We start from the raw sequence: 20,518 nt of genomic DNA on the forward strand, positions 1-20,518 counted from the left end.
ATACAATGCCAAGACAATTGTAGTAACAAAAGTTTAAACTACTATGAAATGAAACCAACAATATATACATCAAGCTAATACACCAAATCATAATTGTAGCCACTGAAACAACTTTGTTATTACAAAGTCATTACTACATAGATAAATATATAGACTAGCAGGAATGCTTATGTAAGTTCCACAAGCATAACACATGCTTATCAGAGATTCAGAATTACACTACTCTGGAGTTGTTTGGGATGACCCAAATAAGTGTACTTTTTATCTTTTTACGAAAAGATGTGCAGAAAAGTAGAGAGGTGATGTGATAAAAAAAAGATAAAAAGATGAATTATTTTGCAATTGCCAAGCTTGGCCTAAAATAGAAGAAAGAAAATTAAGTATATAAATCATGTGCACTTACTCGCCGAATTGCAATTTTATTGTCTTTAATGAAGATTAAAAATTGCTAGCTTTCTGAATGGGAGATGAGATAACTCACTAAGATGACAACATAAATGTGCCAATGAAATTAAAAATAATAATAATAATAATAAATACATATATGTTGCTGCCTTATTTGAAAATCAGATTGTGACAAGTTTTGTCACAGGGGTACGCACAGTCGATGGCCTTAACGCTTGATCGATCAAAATACCAATCTCCAACAGATAGCGCGATCCCCTGCCATCGTTAAACATCCCATATTAGATAGTTCACAATTCTTTTGCTCAACGATAACAAGTATGCAAAAGGAGCACACAAATGTAGATACCCAACAAGTGATCAAAAGTACTTACATTCCATCTTTGAATTGTTTTTAAGTCCAATGAGGTATGTTTATGTGGGATTAAATCTTCAATTCTTGATTATTTGTATTCTTTGCTGTCTCTTAAAAGATTAAAAAGGGGAGAACAAACAAACACACACTAACAATAACTAAATCACAAATCTCAAGGACCAATAATTTCAAGTTGAGTTCTAGTTTTACTAGATCTCCAAAAAACTAGAGCCTAGCTCAGTGGACATTTGGAAGCATCTCCTCGAGTTTTCTTCAAGCTGGGCCTCCTGACAAAATTTCCTCGCATTTGGTTAGAGTTGCTACACCTTGAGGTAATATGTGTTTCATGATTCGTGTAGATTTTATAGAGGTCATTAGTAATGCTAGTGTTACCAAAAAAATGCTAGCAAATTACATTTTGGAACACACATTTTGAAACATAGTATATTTTCATTCCAAAAGGTAAATTTAGCATATCAAAAGTGATCTGTGTTAGGATAATAGATTTGGGTAAGGATTTGAAAAGAGAAAGAGGAAGAGAAAATGTGATAATAATGTGAATGGAATATTTGTGAGTCAAGTTTTAACAGGAAAAAGTGTGAGTCAAGTTTCCATCTAAATTCATGATCTAAACACAACATAAAGGCTTCTTAGAAGTAAAATATAATGAATAATTGTGAGTCAAGTTTTAACAGGAAAAAGTGTCTGAGTCATGATGATAGAAATGTGTTACAGTCACTACATGATTAATTCGAGACAAAAAATTAAAAAAAAAAAGCCCTTCATTTCATTGGATGTCTAAATGTTAAAAGAAAAATACTCTAAAAGTAGTATAATACAAGTTTGCTTCTATCACACAACATTTTAGAGCGTGTGGCATAGGACTGCAAAGCTCGAGTTCGAGTTTTGTTTTAGTCCAACGAGTCGAGCTCAAGCCAAGCTCAAACACTTGAAAATTTACTTGAGCCGAGTTCAAACAAAGTTGATATTCGGCTCAGCTCGTTTGCAGCCTAGTGTGGCATACCACATACGTGTTCCTGTTACACGAACCAGAACGATCCGCATTCCAGCTAACATAGAGTGATGCAAATGTACAAGTATGAGACCTAGGCCTACTTGACGTGTGTATGAGCATAGGTGTTAATTTTTCTTTATGTTTTCTTCATATGCATGCGTGTTTATTTCTATCAACAGGACTTGAGTATGAGTTAATTGTGATAAGTAAAACCAAACATTGAGCATGAGATTGACATTAACTGACTTGAAAAGTATGGGTGATTGACTTAAATTGAAGGCTAGGTCAAGAGAAATCAAAATATGACATAGCTCGAGGCAGAAAGGAAAACCATGATTGACTACAAATCTATACTAGTATTCAATAGAACTAATACATAGTAACCACACATCAGCTGTACCTTATTGCCAACAAGAGGTGAATCATCAGCAAACCATGTATCCTGCCTCTCTGTTTGGCAGTGAGCAAAACATGAATTTATGAATAACCCATTTTCTTCGGACGTTGAGAATCCCTCTATTGCATTCAGCATATGATTTCTGAAGTCTGCTCCAAAGAATATACAAAATCTTTAATCAATTGATAAAATTTCTATACTACATTTTTAACAAAGCTGATTAAATTTATTAATAGTCATGCCAGTTGAGTAATTTCTGTTATATGAAACCACCTTGCAGAAACTGGATCTGTGATTCTGAACAACTTGCGTGATTCATTTTGCAGTCACGCCAACTGCCATTAGGATCAGCTGATGCAGGAGCTAAACTGGCCTGGACCTGAATTGCGAAATGAAGAGACCTAATTTATCAAGTTTTTCATTTAACACACTTAAAAGCAGTGACAAAGCAACCCATTGTCAGTTGTTTTGCTGCATGAGTGAAACTCCAGGTGAACTAAATTTAGCAAACTCTACAGAAACAAGATATTACCTGCCATGAATCATAGGCTGCATTGAGAATAAATAGAGGGGTTTTGACATTGGCAATTAAGTTCTCGGGGAAGAAGCACTGTAATGGAAGAATGATATGAAAGTCAATGTGAGTTTGAGAATGATGGGATTGAACAGAATTTGGTATTTTCTTATGCAATTAAATCTCTTGCATTTGCCAAGAAAATTGAAGGAACAGACTCACCGAAGTGGGATCAAGATTCTCAGTACAAGTGCTTGGAAGATTCTTTTGCACCCCCTAGTAGTTAAAACATATTTCAAATAATCAAGAATGTATAGGATGTTAGATGACCATGCTCAATGAGAAATATTCAAGAAATAAGAACTAGTAAGTTACTAGACAGGCATGTGCACAACTTCTTTAAATTGCTCAAGTCATATATCAAGTTTTTGGATATAAAAATTAAACAATTATGGCAGGATTCACTTTTAAAATATATTACAAAATAAGTAAACGATTGTAAGACATGTTTGAACATGTGTCCACCAAGTGTCAAATGAGATTTGTGTGGTATCGGTGTCCGACAAGATAAGCCACCTTCTAAGAAGTGCCCGTGCTTATTACCAACAAATGTTGCAAGGAAGAGGGACAGTATTGTGATAGATACAGAGACATAAAATAATAATAAAATAAAATCAACTTCCATATTCCCTTTCTAGCTGGCCAATCAGAGGCAGCATATGCATGGTTTGAAAGTAACAAATTTTAATGAAATTACAAGAATCATTACATATAATATAACTTTGATTATATATATGTGTGTTACAGCTTACTTCCAGTTCCCACAGTAACTAGTGTGCATGCAGGAGATGATAGACATGTAGATTATATGGACAACGGGAAAAGGGGGGGGGGGGGGGGGGGTTGTGGCGGTTCTGTTAATGTACCTGCAAGCTAACCACACCACTAAAAAAATTCCTAAGGGTGTGCCCACCAGATACATCAACCCTGCAATGCCAGAAAGGTCGACCATAAAAATGTTAACTACTAACAACCAAGCTTAGGAGGATACACAAGTATAAGTTTTACAGGATATAATCAAACTACTAGAGTTTTAGTAGTTACGCGTCAAGGAATAATCCAGCATCACTCAAGCACTTCACTTTAGTACTTGCAGGAAATAAATTTCGGAACTCATCACAATGTAATATAGAAGCCAAGCCCCCAGCAGAACACCCTGAAAGAAGAGCCTGAAACAAAATGGATTCGTATTATCAAAAGAAGAATCAAAATAATGGCAAAAAGGCATGGACAGAATTGAATGATTTGGTAGACATAAAACCTGGTCAGCATTGCTCATCCCCCTTGACATTAAATCTTCCATAGCAGCTGACCATATGCGTTGCCCTCTAAATTCCAGTTGTGCAGCCTAGAAATGAAATAATATTCCTTAAAGAAGTGTACACAAACCAATGATCAAAACCAGGCCTAGACTCAATAAATGAATGGAATCAAACCGAGTAGTGGATTGCTTAACTCATTTATCTTACGAACGACCTCAAGCAAGCTTCTACATGAGCCAATCTTGATGTGAGCTTGAGTAGCTCACTTCGTTATATAGTTCTAGGAAGCCCACTACCTTATGAAACAAAATTCAAGTCAAGCTACTACTTGAAGCTTGGCTTATTTGTTAGTTGATTTAGGGCAAGCCTCTAACCCAGATACTCACAAGCCAAGCTCAAGTACCTTTGATTCACTTCACAACTTTAGGTGCATGATCAAATATAGTCAACCAATTCATATAACCGATGTTGTGAATTAATTTCTTGAAGGATAGTGGAATAGATTTTCACAAACTATTAAACAAGCACCATTTCTCATCTCATCTACAGTCTCGGATCGATTATTATTTTGTTACTGTTGCGCCTTGGACCAATTTAATGTGATGAAGGAAATAGGATCCACTAACAGAGAGGCATCAAAAATTGCATTACTAGAATAATTTTTACAAGATAAGGTCATTGGAGTTTGTTTTGTCAAAATTAACACCAAAATACCTATTAGCACTAAAATGCCTACCAGTTTTCCATTACTGACAAAGCACACCTTATATCACTTGATCTATAATTACTACTCCCTCCATCCCATTTTATTTGTCCACCTTTCCATTTTGATCTATCCCAAAATGTTAATTTTGTTAGATTCCCAAAACTACCCACTACAAATCAGTATACACCCATTTAAAAATTCAATAGAAGGGTACTGGTGGTAAAAATATTTCATAATTTGAATTAAAGTGTCATGATTGCATATCTCCTTATAAGTTGGATTCCCTACAATGGACAAACAAGTAGTGACGGAGGGAGTGATTAGTTAGTCTTCTTTGCAAGTGCTTAATTATTATATACTACACATTTTATGGGTTGCAAATAAAGTTGGAGACAAAACACTAACTAGTGCCTCTGGGAATAACTCAACTAAGTGTACAACATTAATCATCTCTTCTTTGAAATGACTTGGAAGAAGTATGAAAAGTAATGTGGTCCAAAGAAGTAATAAATGTCAAGCAACTTGTGCAGGAGCCTTATCTGTAATGTAGGCCCTGCGTACTTCAATTGGGCACATGGCCCATGGACAGTGGTGCCTGACCACATGATTAGATCAGCAGGTTTATTTTACATAGGTATATGTTAGCCTCAGAAATATTACTTTCTCCCTCGGGTGAAGCCCATGGACCCATTGCATGGAAATAAGACTTTTTGGTCCAATAAGTGTAATTAGTAGATTTTATTATTAATATTTACTTAGAATTATAAGTAATTATTTGCTAGGATATTTGGTTATATTTTCTAAAATTGTTAGGGTTTAATTAGGGTTAATGCCTCACAAATCAATGTTTTAAAAACTAGATTGATGAGCGAACCAGAAAAGGAATCTGGTGAATAGATCACCGGTTCAACTGTCAAGTTGAATTGAAATTGAACCGTGACATCATAATTATTTTATAAATATAAAAAAGTTACTTAATAATAATATAAAAATTAAGATATATTAATTTAAATTATTTTTATATTTTAAGATAAATATAATTTCATAAATATATCTATATTTATTTTTTTGTAAAATACTAATTATATATAATGTTTGAAAGAAAATATTATAATAATATATATTTAGCAAATATAAACTAAAGTTAAAGGTGACATAGTGGTTATACTATTATTCCACTTTCACGTGGATTTTTTTTTTTTTGCTGTGGTACTTTTATGTGAAAGTGGAACTTCGTTTTGTAAAATTGTTAAATATATGTTTGTTTGGAATAAGATATAATAAATACCATAAATAATATTTTTTTACTATATATAAGCAAGGAGGTATGGTGGCTCAATGGAAATAAGCTGCCTTTTCAACCAAAGGTGCTATGTTCGACTCTCACAAGCTTCAACACTGGAATAAGCGCGCATGAGACCGGCCGGTTTACTTCAATCGGTGCCGGTTCGTCCAATATACTGGTTCAACCGCGGATTTATCCGGTCATCTAAAATAGCCAGTTTTGAAGCTTAGAGGGTAGACCAATCGATGGGTCAACCGGTTGAACCGGCCGATTCGGTCTCGTTTCAAAACATTGCTATAAATATTAAGTTGCATTTTATTATTCAGAGTTGATCAATAAAATTGAGTGCTAAGGCTGTGACTAAATCCAACAAGTGATTTTTGGTAGAGAACTGTTTCAAATTTCAAATAAACCCCATGCCTCTATGTGCCACATGGCAGGCAATGACATAGGAGGAAATATCCTCAATATACCTTATTACATTTACCTGTGGTAAGAATTAGGGCCGCAATACCCACCAACAAAAAGGACAAGCGTCATAAGGTAGCAATTTCGTTCATTTTGTTCAGGTTTTTTGTAGCCAAATAGAGCATCAATATTGGTTGTACAAGAAAATAAAAATACCACATACTCTCCCACTAACCTTATCTTCACTATCCCCAGCAAAGGAGGCACCATCACAATAACGAACCTTTACTCTATTCCAATTGAAAAAATCTGCAATGAAACAAGACCTTTAGTCAGCAAAATGCTCATACACACACATCCAGAACATAGCCACAAAAAGGAAAATAATAATAATAATAACAAAGAAGATAGAAGAAGGAAGTTGTATTGATGATTTAACTATATGTAGTTTTATGTTAAATAAAAAAAAAAAATAGGAACTAGATGTACTTTGAGATTGAGAGAATACCTGGATTTTCTTCGGCCTTATTGCTAAGTATTCCTGTAAATGGTATCTGCTTTTCCATGTAAGTTGATGATCCACGCCGAGTCGTTTTGCGGTAAACACAAGATCGTATGGCATTACACCATCCTCCACCCTGTCACAAGATGTCCCACAAAGTCACGTTCTCAATCAATACCAAGAAGCATAGTTGAAAAATCTGTAGCATGAAGCATCCTGCCAAGATATTGTCAGCCCACAGATTCAAATAATGATAAGCACACAAAAAATACGAAACAAAACTTTTCTCTAGCTTGATAACTGCATAACATGTCATCAACAGACTATCAAACATCTTGCATTGAAAACAGGAGGAAACATTTTTCTAGAAGTAATCCTCAGATGTACGGAGCAATTTATGTGAGCTAAAGGAAATTCTAACTCATAATAACATAGTGCTTGAAAATCTCGCATTTCAGTTCATTTTTCTTTGAACTCCAAATTATTAATAATTTTTCTTTGTTTTGTCGATCACATAGAACCTGTTAGAATTGTGTGCTCTGGTTGACACTAGAAATAACATAATCTTCCCAATCAATATACTTGTGTTTTAAGGATTAGAGGAGCAACGGGTATCTGGAACTACAGATTTATCAGACTCACAGTTTGGTACTTGAAACAGTGGAACATCAGCGTGTGTGTGTGTGCGCGTGTGTGTGTGTGTGTGTTTTCTTTGGGATAATGAAAAACACCACAGAAGAAAACATAGACAAGCATGTACACTTTAAAGTGTAAAAGTAAAAATGTAAGAAAAAGGACAAGTATTTTCAAGCTGTCTCACATACCTCCAATTGAATGAGCCAACTGTTTGCTCCTGAATCATATCCGCGGTGGAAATGATAACCAGGTAATGTTCCGTCCAAACATACTGTAAAAGTAAACCACACCACAAGGTAAATGGGGGAGGGGGAAGTTAGGTAGATTTCATAACAAGGAAAAGTAAGTATCCAATATCGCAATCATTAAAACTTCAAATAAGATGAGATATATAACTCTGAAGCTATGTTATCTTGAATGCAGATTGTTCCAATACAAGGAATGGGAACATAAATGTAGTACATCACATACTCTAGAATGTGGTGTATGATGAAGGCAGGGTCATTTAGATCACACTAATAAAATTTAAGAGAGTACTAAATGATGATAGCAATTATATTTTAATAATTAGACATCCAATAAAGTATAGGTATGAAACATTAGGGCCCAATTGTTTTACATTTGGTCATGCAAAAACTGCATTCTCTCTAGTTCATATATTTTGATTTTCTTTACCTCCTACAGGAAACTTTCAAGCAAATATTTAGGAAAAATTTTGGAATTGTCAATTTTTTTTGTTTTGGGACAAAATTGTAACACATTAAGGCATTTTTTTACTTTTTTAAAGACCAAGAACTCCAACCAGCCCAACCTATCATCCAATACAAAATCTTATCAATAAACTCCGGATACGCACAATCACCCACAAATCATGTGTCAATTAAACCCGAGTGTTTTATTGCCTCATGAGACTCAATTCGAGAAGTATCCATAGCAGACCTTTCATATTTAAGCCCTTAGCCACTGGGCCACCCATAGGAATTGTCACAAAGTAATGATGATTACGCTAACTCTACTACTTTACGGGTTGAGTTTTTTTCAAGTTCAAAACTAAATTTGAAACAATTTAAGAGGCTTACAAAATGAACAATTTGGATCATTAAAACAGAACCGTTTTATTCGATTCAGATTTAAATTTGAGAAGCCCAATCCTTTTACTAAAAGGGCATGTTGATGCATCATTAATATGAGAAAGTGATAGTTGTGAAGACCTAAATTTAACCAACCAAATCCACTAATTACTATCAGTACTACCAAACAACACTAATTGATAGCAACAGGCTAACAAATTGATAGCAACAGGCTAACCAACTAGACCTAGCCTAATTAGTCACCATGACTCTCTTGTGTTTGGTTGGGAGATTTGGAAAGGGATTTGGAAATAAAAAGAAAAAATATGTGTGAAACAAGGTGAAATGTAGGTATATTTTATTCACATTTCACCTATTTTTTCTCTTTCGCGTTCCCTTTCCATTTTCAAATCCCTTCCCAAATCTCCCAACCAAACACAACATTAAGGGCTTAGTCCCAAGGAGAGGTCATGGGTTCAACTCTTCCTAAGGTCGTGTTTGGTTCAATGATTTGAGGAGGGATTTGGAAAGAAAAATGGAGAACTATATGAAACTAGATAAAATGTAAGTATATTTTATTCAAATTTCACCATTATTTTCCCTTTGCCTTTATATTTCTAAATCCCTCCCCAAACATTTGAACCAAACACGGCCAAAGGGCAGTTGAATAAGGAGGAAAATACTGGATGATTTGTAAGGATGGGAGGCTAACTCTATAATCTAACGATTATCAACAAACTTTTTAGCAGATAAAAAAACACAAAGCAAACAGGCTAACAAATTGATATAATTATGCGATTAATATCATGCCATGACACAAAAGCACCTCAATCAGATCACTCACCCAATAAAAGTAAACCAAGAAAAAAGGAAAACATGGAAACGCGTAACAAAATCAATCAATAATTAGAAATCAGTTTTAAAAAAGCAAAAAACTTGCTTTACCAAATAAAGAAAACAGTGAAAAGTAACATCAATCAATATAGAATTATATATATATATATAGAGAGAGAGAGAGAGTACCAGCGCCTTTGGCAGCAGCACCTTGAATGAGGGTAAGACCGACGGTGAGAGGATTATTACCGTCGGAAGCAGAGACTCCATAGAAAGATTCAAATCGAAGCTCTGTCAGATTGAAATACTCAAACCCATCTACACATTTGCTAACAAACCCAACAACAAATAGAACCCATAAACCCATAAGCTTCCTCATAGCTGTGTCAATCAATCCCACCCAAAAAATCTCAAAAACCAATCACTAGCCTACAACACTGAAAATCTATATATAGAACCAAATATGGGAACAATGTTAAGAATTTTAGAGAGAGAGAAAGAGAGGAAAGTGAGAGAAAACGAGGAGCAGAGATCTTTGAAACTGTTAAAGCAGTCACGCCATTGATAAGGGAGAGCGGAGAACTAAGCGAAGTATAATAGTGTGCTTTTTGCAGGAGGGCATTGGTAATAATTGTGTTAATCGCACGTTTGGAATCTAGTAGAGAAAGCTAAAGTCACCATAAGTGGAGAACACGGACGATTCGGCAAGGTTTGACACGGTGGAGGACCCAAACATTTTTGTTATATTAATAGTCCTTATAGTTCGGGGTTTGTATCACTTTAGTCTATGACATTTTAATTGTAATACATTTGATTCTAAATTTTGAATCTCGTTTTAAAAAATGACAATTGAAAATATTGTTGCTACATTTTAAAGGTAAAATCATCAATTTGATAAAATATAAACTAGTTTGATAAAAATAAATGTCAAAAAATTATTTTTAAATTTTTAAAAATTATTTATAATCACTAAAGATAAAATTATATAAAAATGATAAATCTTTTACATTTTTATTTTTTTATCAAATTAATTTTTAGTATATGCTTGGATGATCATGTAATAGGTGGTTATTTTTGTTGATATTTTTAAATGGTTATTATGTAATAAATTATTGTATTTGTTGTTAACAAATATTTTTTTATAGTTATCATATAATTGATGGTTGTTAGGCTTTTAATGTATAATCAATACGTTTAATATATGAAATATTTTTAGTTTTGAATTTTTTTGATTAAATAGATTGGTTTAATAATGACATCAAAATTGTTACCATGTTTTACTTTTGAAAAATAAAAACTAATTTAACGAAAATAAATATCAAAAAATATATATTTTTACCCTATCAGAAGATAAAATCATATAAAAATTATGTATTGTTTTTCACCAATTTAATTTTTAGTTTCTTAGAAAAAAAAAATTAAAAATAGATTTTGAAAATCAAACAAAATGGAACTTTATAACCAAAAAAGTTTCAACATTATTCATTAAATAAAACGCCATTATATTTCAAACAATATAAGTTAACCAATACAAAATAAATTGTATGACAATTTTGCCCTTCAAATATAGCAATAATGTCTTCAATTGTCCTTATTTGAAACGAGATTCAAAATTCATGATCAAATGTATCACAATTGAAAAGTCAGGGACCAAAATGACACAAATCTCAACCTATAGGGACTTTTACTGTAATTCATTCAAAGATAAAATAGATTAAAATAGCTAATAAGATAAATGTCACATCAAATTCATAATCATTTCAATTTTTCTCTCACAAACATTACATTCAATTATAAAAAAATCTAATCATCTTCCCAAATACAAATATTTTAGCCTACTAAAATAGTTAACTTCTCAAATAATACTATTATATTTGGATAAAAAAAAAAAAGAAAAGAAAAGATAAGGTTGGATAGAGTAGATAAAATAAGAGAAATGAAAGTATTTTATTTTATTTTATTTTACTAAAATAACCTTTCATATTAATAACTTATGTTTTTTCATAATTTTAAAAAACTTTCATTAATCCCAATTAATTTCTCACAAAATCTCACCACTTTTTGTGAGAAATAAAACATAAGTTTGGTGAGAATCATTTTCTTATTATCTCTCATCATTTGCCACTTACTTAACCATCCAAACAAGTGAAGGGGTGTCTTATTCTTACTATTTTTTTTTTTTTTTTTCTCATAAGACCTCTTCACATCCAAATGGAGTGTACAAGTTTTATCAAATTTTTTACTAAATGTCTTGTATAGGTGTGCAATCTACACCATGTAAGTCACATATGCATCACACTTATATGAGATATTTGATAAAAAATTGAATAAAATTTTTGGAATATCCAGTATTACTATTTTTGTTTTGCTTTTTGGATTTTCATTTATTATTGTATAAAAAATGACATTTTGCCTTTCAAACTATGGATTAAAAAATTAATTCAATTCTTTTTCTTTTAGTAAAATTAATTTTATACTTAGAACTATTTGATTTTAAAGTAATTTTATCTCGCCGTTAGTTGAGGTTTATAATCAAACAAAATTGTTGACATTTTACTAAAATTTCATTTAAAATTTTATTTTACCCTAAATTATCTTTAAAATATCAATTGATCCCAAAATTAGTTTTATTTAAGAATCTAATTTATGTTTTGGCATAATTTGATAGTAAAATAAAATTTTAAATGAAATTTGGGTGTGATATCAGTCATTTCTATCTGATTATAGACATTAATTAGTGATGGAGTAAAATTAACGTAAAATTAAATAATTTAATTATAAAATTAATATTGTTAAAAGAATAATTGAATTGAACTTTGAGTGCTAATTTAAAAGACAAAATGATATTTTTTGCTTTATTTATTGTATGCGCTCCGCTTTACAGTTGAATCGGTGGAACAGCTACCTGGCTTTGTAATTTATCGGGATCTATTTGGCACCCGTGACACACGGTGCAAAACACGTGGCGTTGGATTTGATTTCGCGGTTTTTGATACGGTAAAACAGTGGTCGTCAATGTAGGTGATTACATTAGGCCCGTGAGATCAATGGGTTGACTCGAATCCTTTTCGTTTGCCCCATTGCTTGTGGTTTGGTTTGGTATTCTTTCTGCCCAATTTGCGGGTGTGGGTGATATTGATAACAATAATATTACAAATTAAGATTTAACTATTTAAAAATTATTTAAAATTATGATTTTGTGGTCTTGCTTTTTTTTGACACAGATAATACATTACACAAATTTAATCTCAACTATACATTCTTATTTTAGGCAAATTTGGGATTCTTACATTTAGGTCAATAGACTTATTTTATTGATAATCATGACAAATAGAGTTTTTAAGGACAAAATGAATTACTACAAAATAGTCTATATTATGGTTTGAGTGAGAATTTGACATGCAACTCGTTAATTTAACTTAAATTGTATATGTAATTAGAGAGTTAGGATGGATCATTTTTTGATACAAGCATGAATAGTTATATTGATGTAGGAGAATTCAGTTGCGCAAAAATAAAAAATAAGCAAAATAATGAAAACGCATGACACAAAACACCACACCAAGGGAGAGATCCCAAGCAAAAACCTTGTGCGATCTTCCCCAAAAATCAAAAATAAATAAATTTATAAAGCTTTGTGACTGGCGATGCAAGCGCACTTGTCATGGAAAAAGTCGAATGACAAAGAACAGTCAAGACTTTAGAAATTGCTATGTGGGATCGGATCGTATGACCACTATTGTGGAACTCCTTCAACCCCATGACCAGGATCAAGGCAAACGTAAGAAAGAGTCTCGGATTGAAGATTGTATCAACAACTTGTTGGCACCACATTTAAACCATCCAATGCAAAAGTGACACGTGGCAAGCAAGGGATACCTTGTGGGATACATCAAGATAATAAAGAGTCCCACATTTAAAGATACCCGCGTGAGCTTCAAATGCAAGTCTGCAATAGGCAAACATTATGAGCAACGTGTGAGAGGTACATGAAGAGGGAGTTAACAAAGAGCAGGTGCTAATAGTTACACACGTACAAAGAAAATATTATGGTCCTAAGAAATAGTTAGAAGGAAGGAAATCATGGTAAGAGGGATCAGCCTAACTGCTTTAAAGGCGCCACGAAAAGACTATAAATAAATGGAAGCAAAGATTGAAGAGACCCCCGACCAGATTCAGACTCCACGTCTTTGTTAATTTTATTTTTCTTTAAATTTTTGCATTTGCACTTATTTTTCATAAGAGTGTATTAGCCTTGTAATTCTAGAACTTGATCGGTCTAAGGTTTCGAAATTGCCCTTACTAAAGGTAACATATCGTAATTGTTTATTCAATTAATCAATTGCAATTTTCTGCCCAGTCTCTTCCTCTCATTCTGTTACAAATTTAAATTACAAGCTTTTGTTCATCTTTTCAACAAAACACAGTAAAGTCCTCTTCATTGAGGCTAAAAAAACATTAACACAATCGCTTGATGTGAATTGGCGTTTATTATCTATAGGCATTTTTCAAATTCTTACTAGCATGCTTCAATTACATTTTTAACCTTCAAAGTGTCGAAATAGCCAACACAACCCAAGTCTTTTCCAGCCACCTTGACGCAGAGCTCTCTGACTCAGTCGCTTCAATCTTATGCTTATCTTTTTCCGTTGGAATATGTGTGTATTATGCTCTCTTTTGCAATGTGTTGCTACTAAAGCTATTGGTAATACGAGTGTTGATTATTGTAATTTGTTTGCCTTGCTAGTTGCTGTTAGTTTATTTTGTTGTGGTGTTGAACTTGATGTATTTATGATTCTATCTATTATTTTCTTTATAATTTCCTCAAAAAAAAAAAGATACAAGCATGAATATGACGCAATCTGTCAACATGAATATTAAATGAGTTTTGTTGTGGTAGAACACGCATAATTCAAATACAACCTCTTTGACCTTCATGTTGACACATAGACATGAACTTGCTACTATCCAGCAAGTATGGACGGACACAAAATTCTAACATACAAGACAAACATATATATTAACAAATTTTTGTAAAAGAAAGTATAGACTACAACATTAATCTTTACTGAAATAAAATGTGAAAAATGACAAAAATATATATAAATAAACATAATTTCCTATATTCATGTTGAGTTATAAAAAATAGCAATTGTAAGACATTTTATTGGGCCTAGAGAAATCAATTTTTTTGTTATATTTTATCAAAATTATTAAATTTTATACTTTGAAGCCCATACTTCATAAATATAAGCGAATCTGTATTATTTAAAAATAATTAATCATTAATATTAGTATGTAAAGGGGGATTTTAAATCGCTCTCTTTTATCCTCCAACTCTATGTCTAATAAGTGCAATTAAATATGAATAACTCAAAATAATTGTATTTTCAAGAAATTGCTAGTGAGCAAGTGTCTTGTGCAAGTAAAATTCATGACAGAGGACATAACTATCACTTATTTCGATTTGCACCCCTATTTAAGTACAATCATTTTGATTTTCTTGTATATATTATCATTGTGAGTATTAATGTTTAAACATGTCAACATTATACATATAATGTAAAATAATTTTGCTTGAAATATGTTGTATAATTTGTTTATAATCTAAAATAAACTTAGGATATCTGTGTTAGAAGTGTCATGTTCAAGTTGACACGATTATAAGTAGATCAAGTTAGTGTCAAAATAATGGGAAGTGTTTGAAATATGTTGTATAATTTGTTTATAATCTAAAATAAACTTAGGATATCTGTGTTAGAAGTGTCATGTTCAAGTTGACACGATTATAAATAGGTCAAGTTAGTGTCAAAATAATGGGAAGTGTGTTTGGGTGTGCTAACGTATTATGGTGAAATCCACATTCAAAATAAAATGAACTTTTTATGATTCATACATGTGAGTGCTGAATTAAAGTGGTGTTGGGGCAATGAAAAGTTTTTCTAATTATGACACCTTAATACAAACATGCAAATTGATTTGAATGTGCTTTTTTAAAAATAAATTATAGTATAATAATACTATATGCATCAATTAGTGTACTAATTAGTGTATCAATTGATGATGTGATATAATTTAAGAGATTTTTTATATTTGTAATGTAATTAATGAGTGGGGTTAATAATAATGTCATAATTACTGTTGGTACAATAGTTAGTACACTAATTAATGCATGTAGTACCACCGAATACTATGAATAATGATATATGCATCAATTAGTGTACTAATTAGTATATCATGATGTGACAGAATTTAAGAGATTTTCGATATTTGTAATGTAATTAATGAGTGGGGTCAATAATAATGTCATTACTAGTGTTGGTACACTAGTTAGTACACTAATTGGTGCATGTAGCACCACCGAATACTATGAATAATGCTATATGCACCAATTAGTATACTAATTAGAGTACTAATTGATGATGCGACATAATTTAAGAGATTTTTAGTATTTGTAATGTAATTAATGAGTGGGGTCAATAATAATGTCATAACTAATGTTGATACACTAGCTAGTACACTAATTGGTGCATGTTACACCACTGAATACTATGAATAATGTTATATGCACCAATTAGTGTACTAATTAGTGTATCAATTGATGATGTGGCGTAATTTAAGAGGTTTTTGGCATTTGTAATATAATTAGTAAGTATGGTTAATAATAATGTCGTAATTAGTGTTGGTACACTAGTTAGTACTCTAATTAGTGCATGTAACACCGCTGAATACTATGAATAATGCTATATGCACCAATTAGTATACTAATTAGTATACCAATTGATGATGTGGCATAATTTAAGAGATTTTTGGTATTTATAATGTAATTAACGAGTAGGATCAATAATAATGTCATAACTAGGCCCCGTTTGGTAGAGTTGTGGGAAAGTGATTATGGCCCTGTTTGGTTGGGCTTATTTCCAGATTGTTTTAGCTTTTAGCTGAATTTAAGTTATTTTGATGTGTTTGGTTCAGCTTAACAATACAGCTTATAGCTTTTTGTAAGTCAAAAATCAACTTATTCTTTGAGTGTGGGAGGAGAAGCTTAATTTATAAATCAAAAATCAGCTTATATTCATAGCTATAAGCTATAAGCTGTTAAGGTATAAGTTATAATCACTGTCCCACAGCTCTAGCAAACGGGTCTTATAGCTTATAGCTTAACAGCTTATAGTTTATAACTGTGAACATAAACTGATTTTTGACTTATAAATTAAGCTTTTCCTCTCTCACTCAAAGAATAAGTTGATTTTTGACTTACAAAAAGCTATAAGTTGTATTGTTAAGCTGAACCAAACACATCAATATAGCTTAAATTAAGCTAAAAGTTGAAATAAGATGAAAATAAATCCTACCAAACAGGGCCCTAGTGTTGGCACACTAGCTAGTACATTAATTGATGCTTATAGCACCACTGAATACTATGAATAATGCTATATGCACTAATTAGTGTATTAATTAGTGTACCAATTGATGATGGGACATAATTTAAGAGGTTTTCAGTATTTGTAATGTAATTAATGAGTGGGGTCAATAATAATGTTGGTACATTATTTAGTACATTAATTGGTACATTTAGCACTACCAAATATTATGAATAATGCTATATGCACCAATTAGTATACTAATTAGTGTACCAATTGATAATATGACATAATTTAAGAAATTTTTTGTATTTGTAATGTAATTAATGAGTAGGGACAATAATAATGTCATAAGTAATGTTGGTACATTATTTAGTACATTAATTGGTGCATTTAGCACTATCAAATATTATGAATAATGCTATATGCATCGATTAGTATACTAATTAGTGTACCAATTGATGATATGACATAATTTAAGAAGTTTTTGGTATTTGTAATATAATTAATGAGTGGGGTTAATAATAATGTCATAACTAATGTTGGTACAATAGTTAGTACACTAATTGGTGCATGTAGTACCACCGAATACTATGAATAATGATATATGCACTAATTAGTGTACTTATTAGTGTACCATGATGTGACATAATTTAAGAGATTTTTGATATTTGTATTGTAATTAATGAGTGGAGTCAATAATATTGTCATTACTAGTGTTGGTACACTAATTGGTGCATTTGGCACCACCGAATACTATGAATAATGCTATATTCACCGATTAGTATACTAATTAGAGTACTAATTGATGATGTGACCTAATTTAAGAGGCTTTAGTATTTGTAATGTAATTAATGAGTGAGGTCAATAATAATGTCATAACTAATGTTGGTACGCTAGCTAATACACTAATTGGTGCATGTAACACTACCGAATACTATGAATAATGTTATATATATGCACCAATTAGTGTACTAATTAGTGTACCAATTAATGATGTGATATATGTGACGCCATGATTCTACACTATAGGTTGCAGTCAAGGGAGAGTCACTAGTGAGTCCTATGGTCAATAACCAAGTAAGATTCCAGATCGCCGGAGGAGTCAAAATAGTCTCCCTTCTAAGTCCAGCTTTCTTAGGCAGCGCACTACCTTTTTGACAGATCTTACATGGCATTGACACAAGGTCTCATAAGCAACGATAAGGTTCGTACATCGAATATAATTACATAATAACCACAATATACTTGATTAAAAAGATTGTTCCATTACATTACATCTCAAAAAGAAAGTTTTAAACCTCACATGAGTCTTACAAAAATATCAAAAAGAAACTTCTAATATTCTAGGATAGCCAAAAGTCTTCAAATGTTTCAGGTTCGACATCTCCAGCTATGAGTTCCTCTTCGTCACCTGGCATGATACGCCGTGAGCTTTGAATGCCTAGTAAACACACGCACACACCCTACCCCTTTTTCCCAGTCCAATACACAATCACAAAATATAACATCAAGTAGTAAAGCATAATATTCCAATAAATAAATCAATCAATAAATAAATAGTTAAGTTAGATGTCAGTAAACTAGAAATCCCCCAAAGAGATTCCGTCCTCCCAACCACAAGAATCGGATGCGGATTATTCGGTATGCCCCATTTTTTGCTGCTTTGTTGCAGAACTAACCTCGGATGCCTACCAACGGTTATATACCGTGTAGCGCCAACCGCAGGGCCTCAAAAGAGACGGTAAAAATAGGGCCTTGCCCGAATCCCTCCTTACACCAAACTACCTAGGGTCCGAATACAACTGCTCCGTTCAAGGGTTCCGAAAACCACTTGCGCAAGACTTTAACTTTTAAATAGGGAACGCATCCCAACATACCATATACCACATATTCTCATCTTTTCATTACTCAAATGTTCGAAAAACCCAATACCCACCCAATTAGGTTTCCCGTTGAATTAAGTGTTTTAAAACAAGGTTAGTTCAATATATAAAACATTAATATCCATATAAGCATGCATTCTTAAGACGAGAAAGGTAAATAACATAACCACAACACATATATTATCAGGTCAAGACATGATTATAAGCTAAAACAATCTCATGAACTCAAAGGTACAAAACATCCATACCTAACAAAATTTCCAAATTTAGCATCGCATAAAGATTAAAATGGAAGAGCTATTTTAGATCCTTTATCGGGCTTGGCCTTCCTATGATTTGTAGAGGATTCAATCTAGTTTCTAGAATATTTTTTGGAATTGGGGTTGCTCTTCCAGATTCTAAGTTATTTAGAAGATACTTCAGCGCTGTCCGGGGTCTGTCCAGAATCTGCCCAGATCTGTCGACTGTTACGAAAACTTGATTTTCTTGCAAACCGCTCAATGTTTTTCGATGAAACCAATTTTATTTGAAAGATAACTTCTAAAGGAAGGTTTTTACATAAAATGGAGGTTCAGAATATTTTTGTACATTTGTCTGGAATTTTCGAAAGTTGGCTGCAAAAACAGGTTCTAAGGTAGAATGCCCAAATTAAGAAGATTTATGAAAAGGGGGTTCCACCAAGGGAAAATTTCATTTCTTTTGTGAAGAAACTATGCTAAATATCACATGTTTAACTCAGAAAATTTGTTTGAAAGAGTGCCCTTGAAAAGTTGAGAGATTTGTACAAAAAGAAGATGGTTTGTACCAAAATGAGGAAAATACAATAGAGATTGAAACAATACTCAAATCTTGGTATTTTTAACATAAGAACATGATAATAACAGATCTGAAACATCACTTAAAATCTTTAAAAGAACATGCATTAGAAAAGAAAATGAAGAAAAGGTTGTGTTGGTGGCTTACCTTCTAGCTTTGCACAAGAAACTCTCTTCTTCTTCCCTCTCCTCCTCTAGACTTCTCTTCCTTGCTCTCCTCCCTCTCTCTAACCAAAATGTGTGTGTGAGTGAGTGTGTTGTGTGTATGTTTGCAAGCTAGGGAGGGTGTGGTATATATAGGCAAATTTGGGATAAAAGGACATAAAAGCCCTTTAGTTGGAATTGGATGGAAGGGTTAGGGTTTGATTGAATTCTAAAGGAATAGAAGGGGCTTAGGAGGCTTGTTCCATTGGTTAAGGCCACATCTAGTTGTAATAAAACTAATTCTTAGATTTTGCATCCTAGGTAGGTCACTAGGTTGTGTTTCTCTAGAATCTCATAATCATGGTCTTAGAAAATTGGCTTCTCTCTCCCTTCCCTAGGAGGGCTAGCCTTGGGGGAGTGTGATGGGGCAATTTTTTTTATTAATTTTGGTCCTAGGCACATCCCTCAAGGTGTTTACACACACACATATATATATATATATATATATATATTGCAAGATTGATGGTATACCAAGGTACAAGCTACAAGTACTATTTTGGGGCAAGTTTAAAAAAAAAAATGAGGGCTTGAAGTTAAATACATGTTACCTAGGTAGAATTGAATAAGGTTAGGGAATTTCTATTTTGATAAAAAAAAAAAAATAGTAATTGCTAATCGACAAGATTCGAATTAATTCAAGTAAACGAGGACTTTAAGAAAATAATTCATCATTAGGGTCTTAAAAATAAATACATATTTCAGGGGCTTTACAATATAATTTAAGATATTTTTGGCATTTATAATATATTTAATAAGTAGGGTCAATAATAATGTCGTAATTAGTATTAATACACTTGTTA

General features: G+C 32.4%; 1 protein-coding gene and 1 long non-coding RNA gene across 3 annotated transcripts; both read right to left on the reverse strand.

Annotated features, from left to right (window-relative positions):
- Window positions 1-399: 399 nt before the first annotated feature.
- On the reverse strand, window positions 400-10,180 carry LOC114300498 (pectin acetylesterase 10). 2 transcript variants are annotated; one of them, XR_014329302.1, is made up of 13 exons: window positions 9,639-10,171; window positions 7,734-7,816; window positions 6,916-7,045; window positions 6,643-6,716; window positions 4,008-4,094; window positions 3,791-3,915; window positions 3,613-3,673; window positions 2,909-2,962; window positions 2,705-2,782; window positions 2,446-2,551; window positions 2,176-2,321; window positions 780-1,047; window positions 400-663 (listed from the first exon to the last, which is right to left on the reverse strand). XR_014329302.1 is itself a non-coding variant. In XM_082868490.1 (12 exons), exons 1-12 carry the CDS (start codon window positions 9,826-9,828, stop codon window positions 556-558), a joined length of 1,242 nt encoding a protein of 413 aa, XP_082724616.1. In that variant the 5' UTR covers window positions 9,829-10,180; the 3' UTR covers window positions 400-555. The 2 variants fall into 2 exon arrangements, 1 of the variants encoding a protein (XP_082724616.1); XM_082868490.1 differs by lacking the exon at window positions 780-1,047 and having other exon boundaries at window positions 9,639-10,180.
- Window positions 10,181-18,058: 7,878 nt separating this feature from the next.
- Window positions 18,059-19,759, reverse strand: LOC145790066 (uncharacterized). The gene is made up of 2 exons (XR_014328708.1): window positions 19,663-19,759; window positions 18,059-18,227 (listed from the first exon to the last, which is right to left on the reverse strand). It is a non-coding gene; the product is annotated as an uncharacterized LOC145790066 (long non-coding RNA).
- Window positions 19,760-20,518: the final 759 nt, after the last annotated feature.

Source organism: Camellia sinensis, chromosome 5, assembly GCF_055761805.1.
Source record: "Camellia sinensis isolate YWXY chromosome 5, ASM5576180v1, whole genome shotgun sequence".
NCBI lineage: Eukaryota > Viridiplantae > Streptophyta > Magnoliopsida > Ericales > Theaceae > Camellia > Camellia sinensis.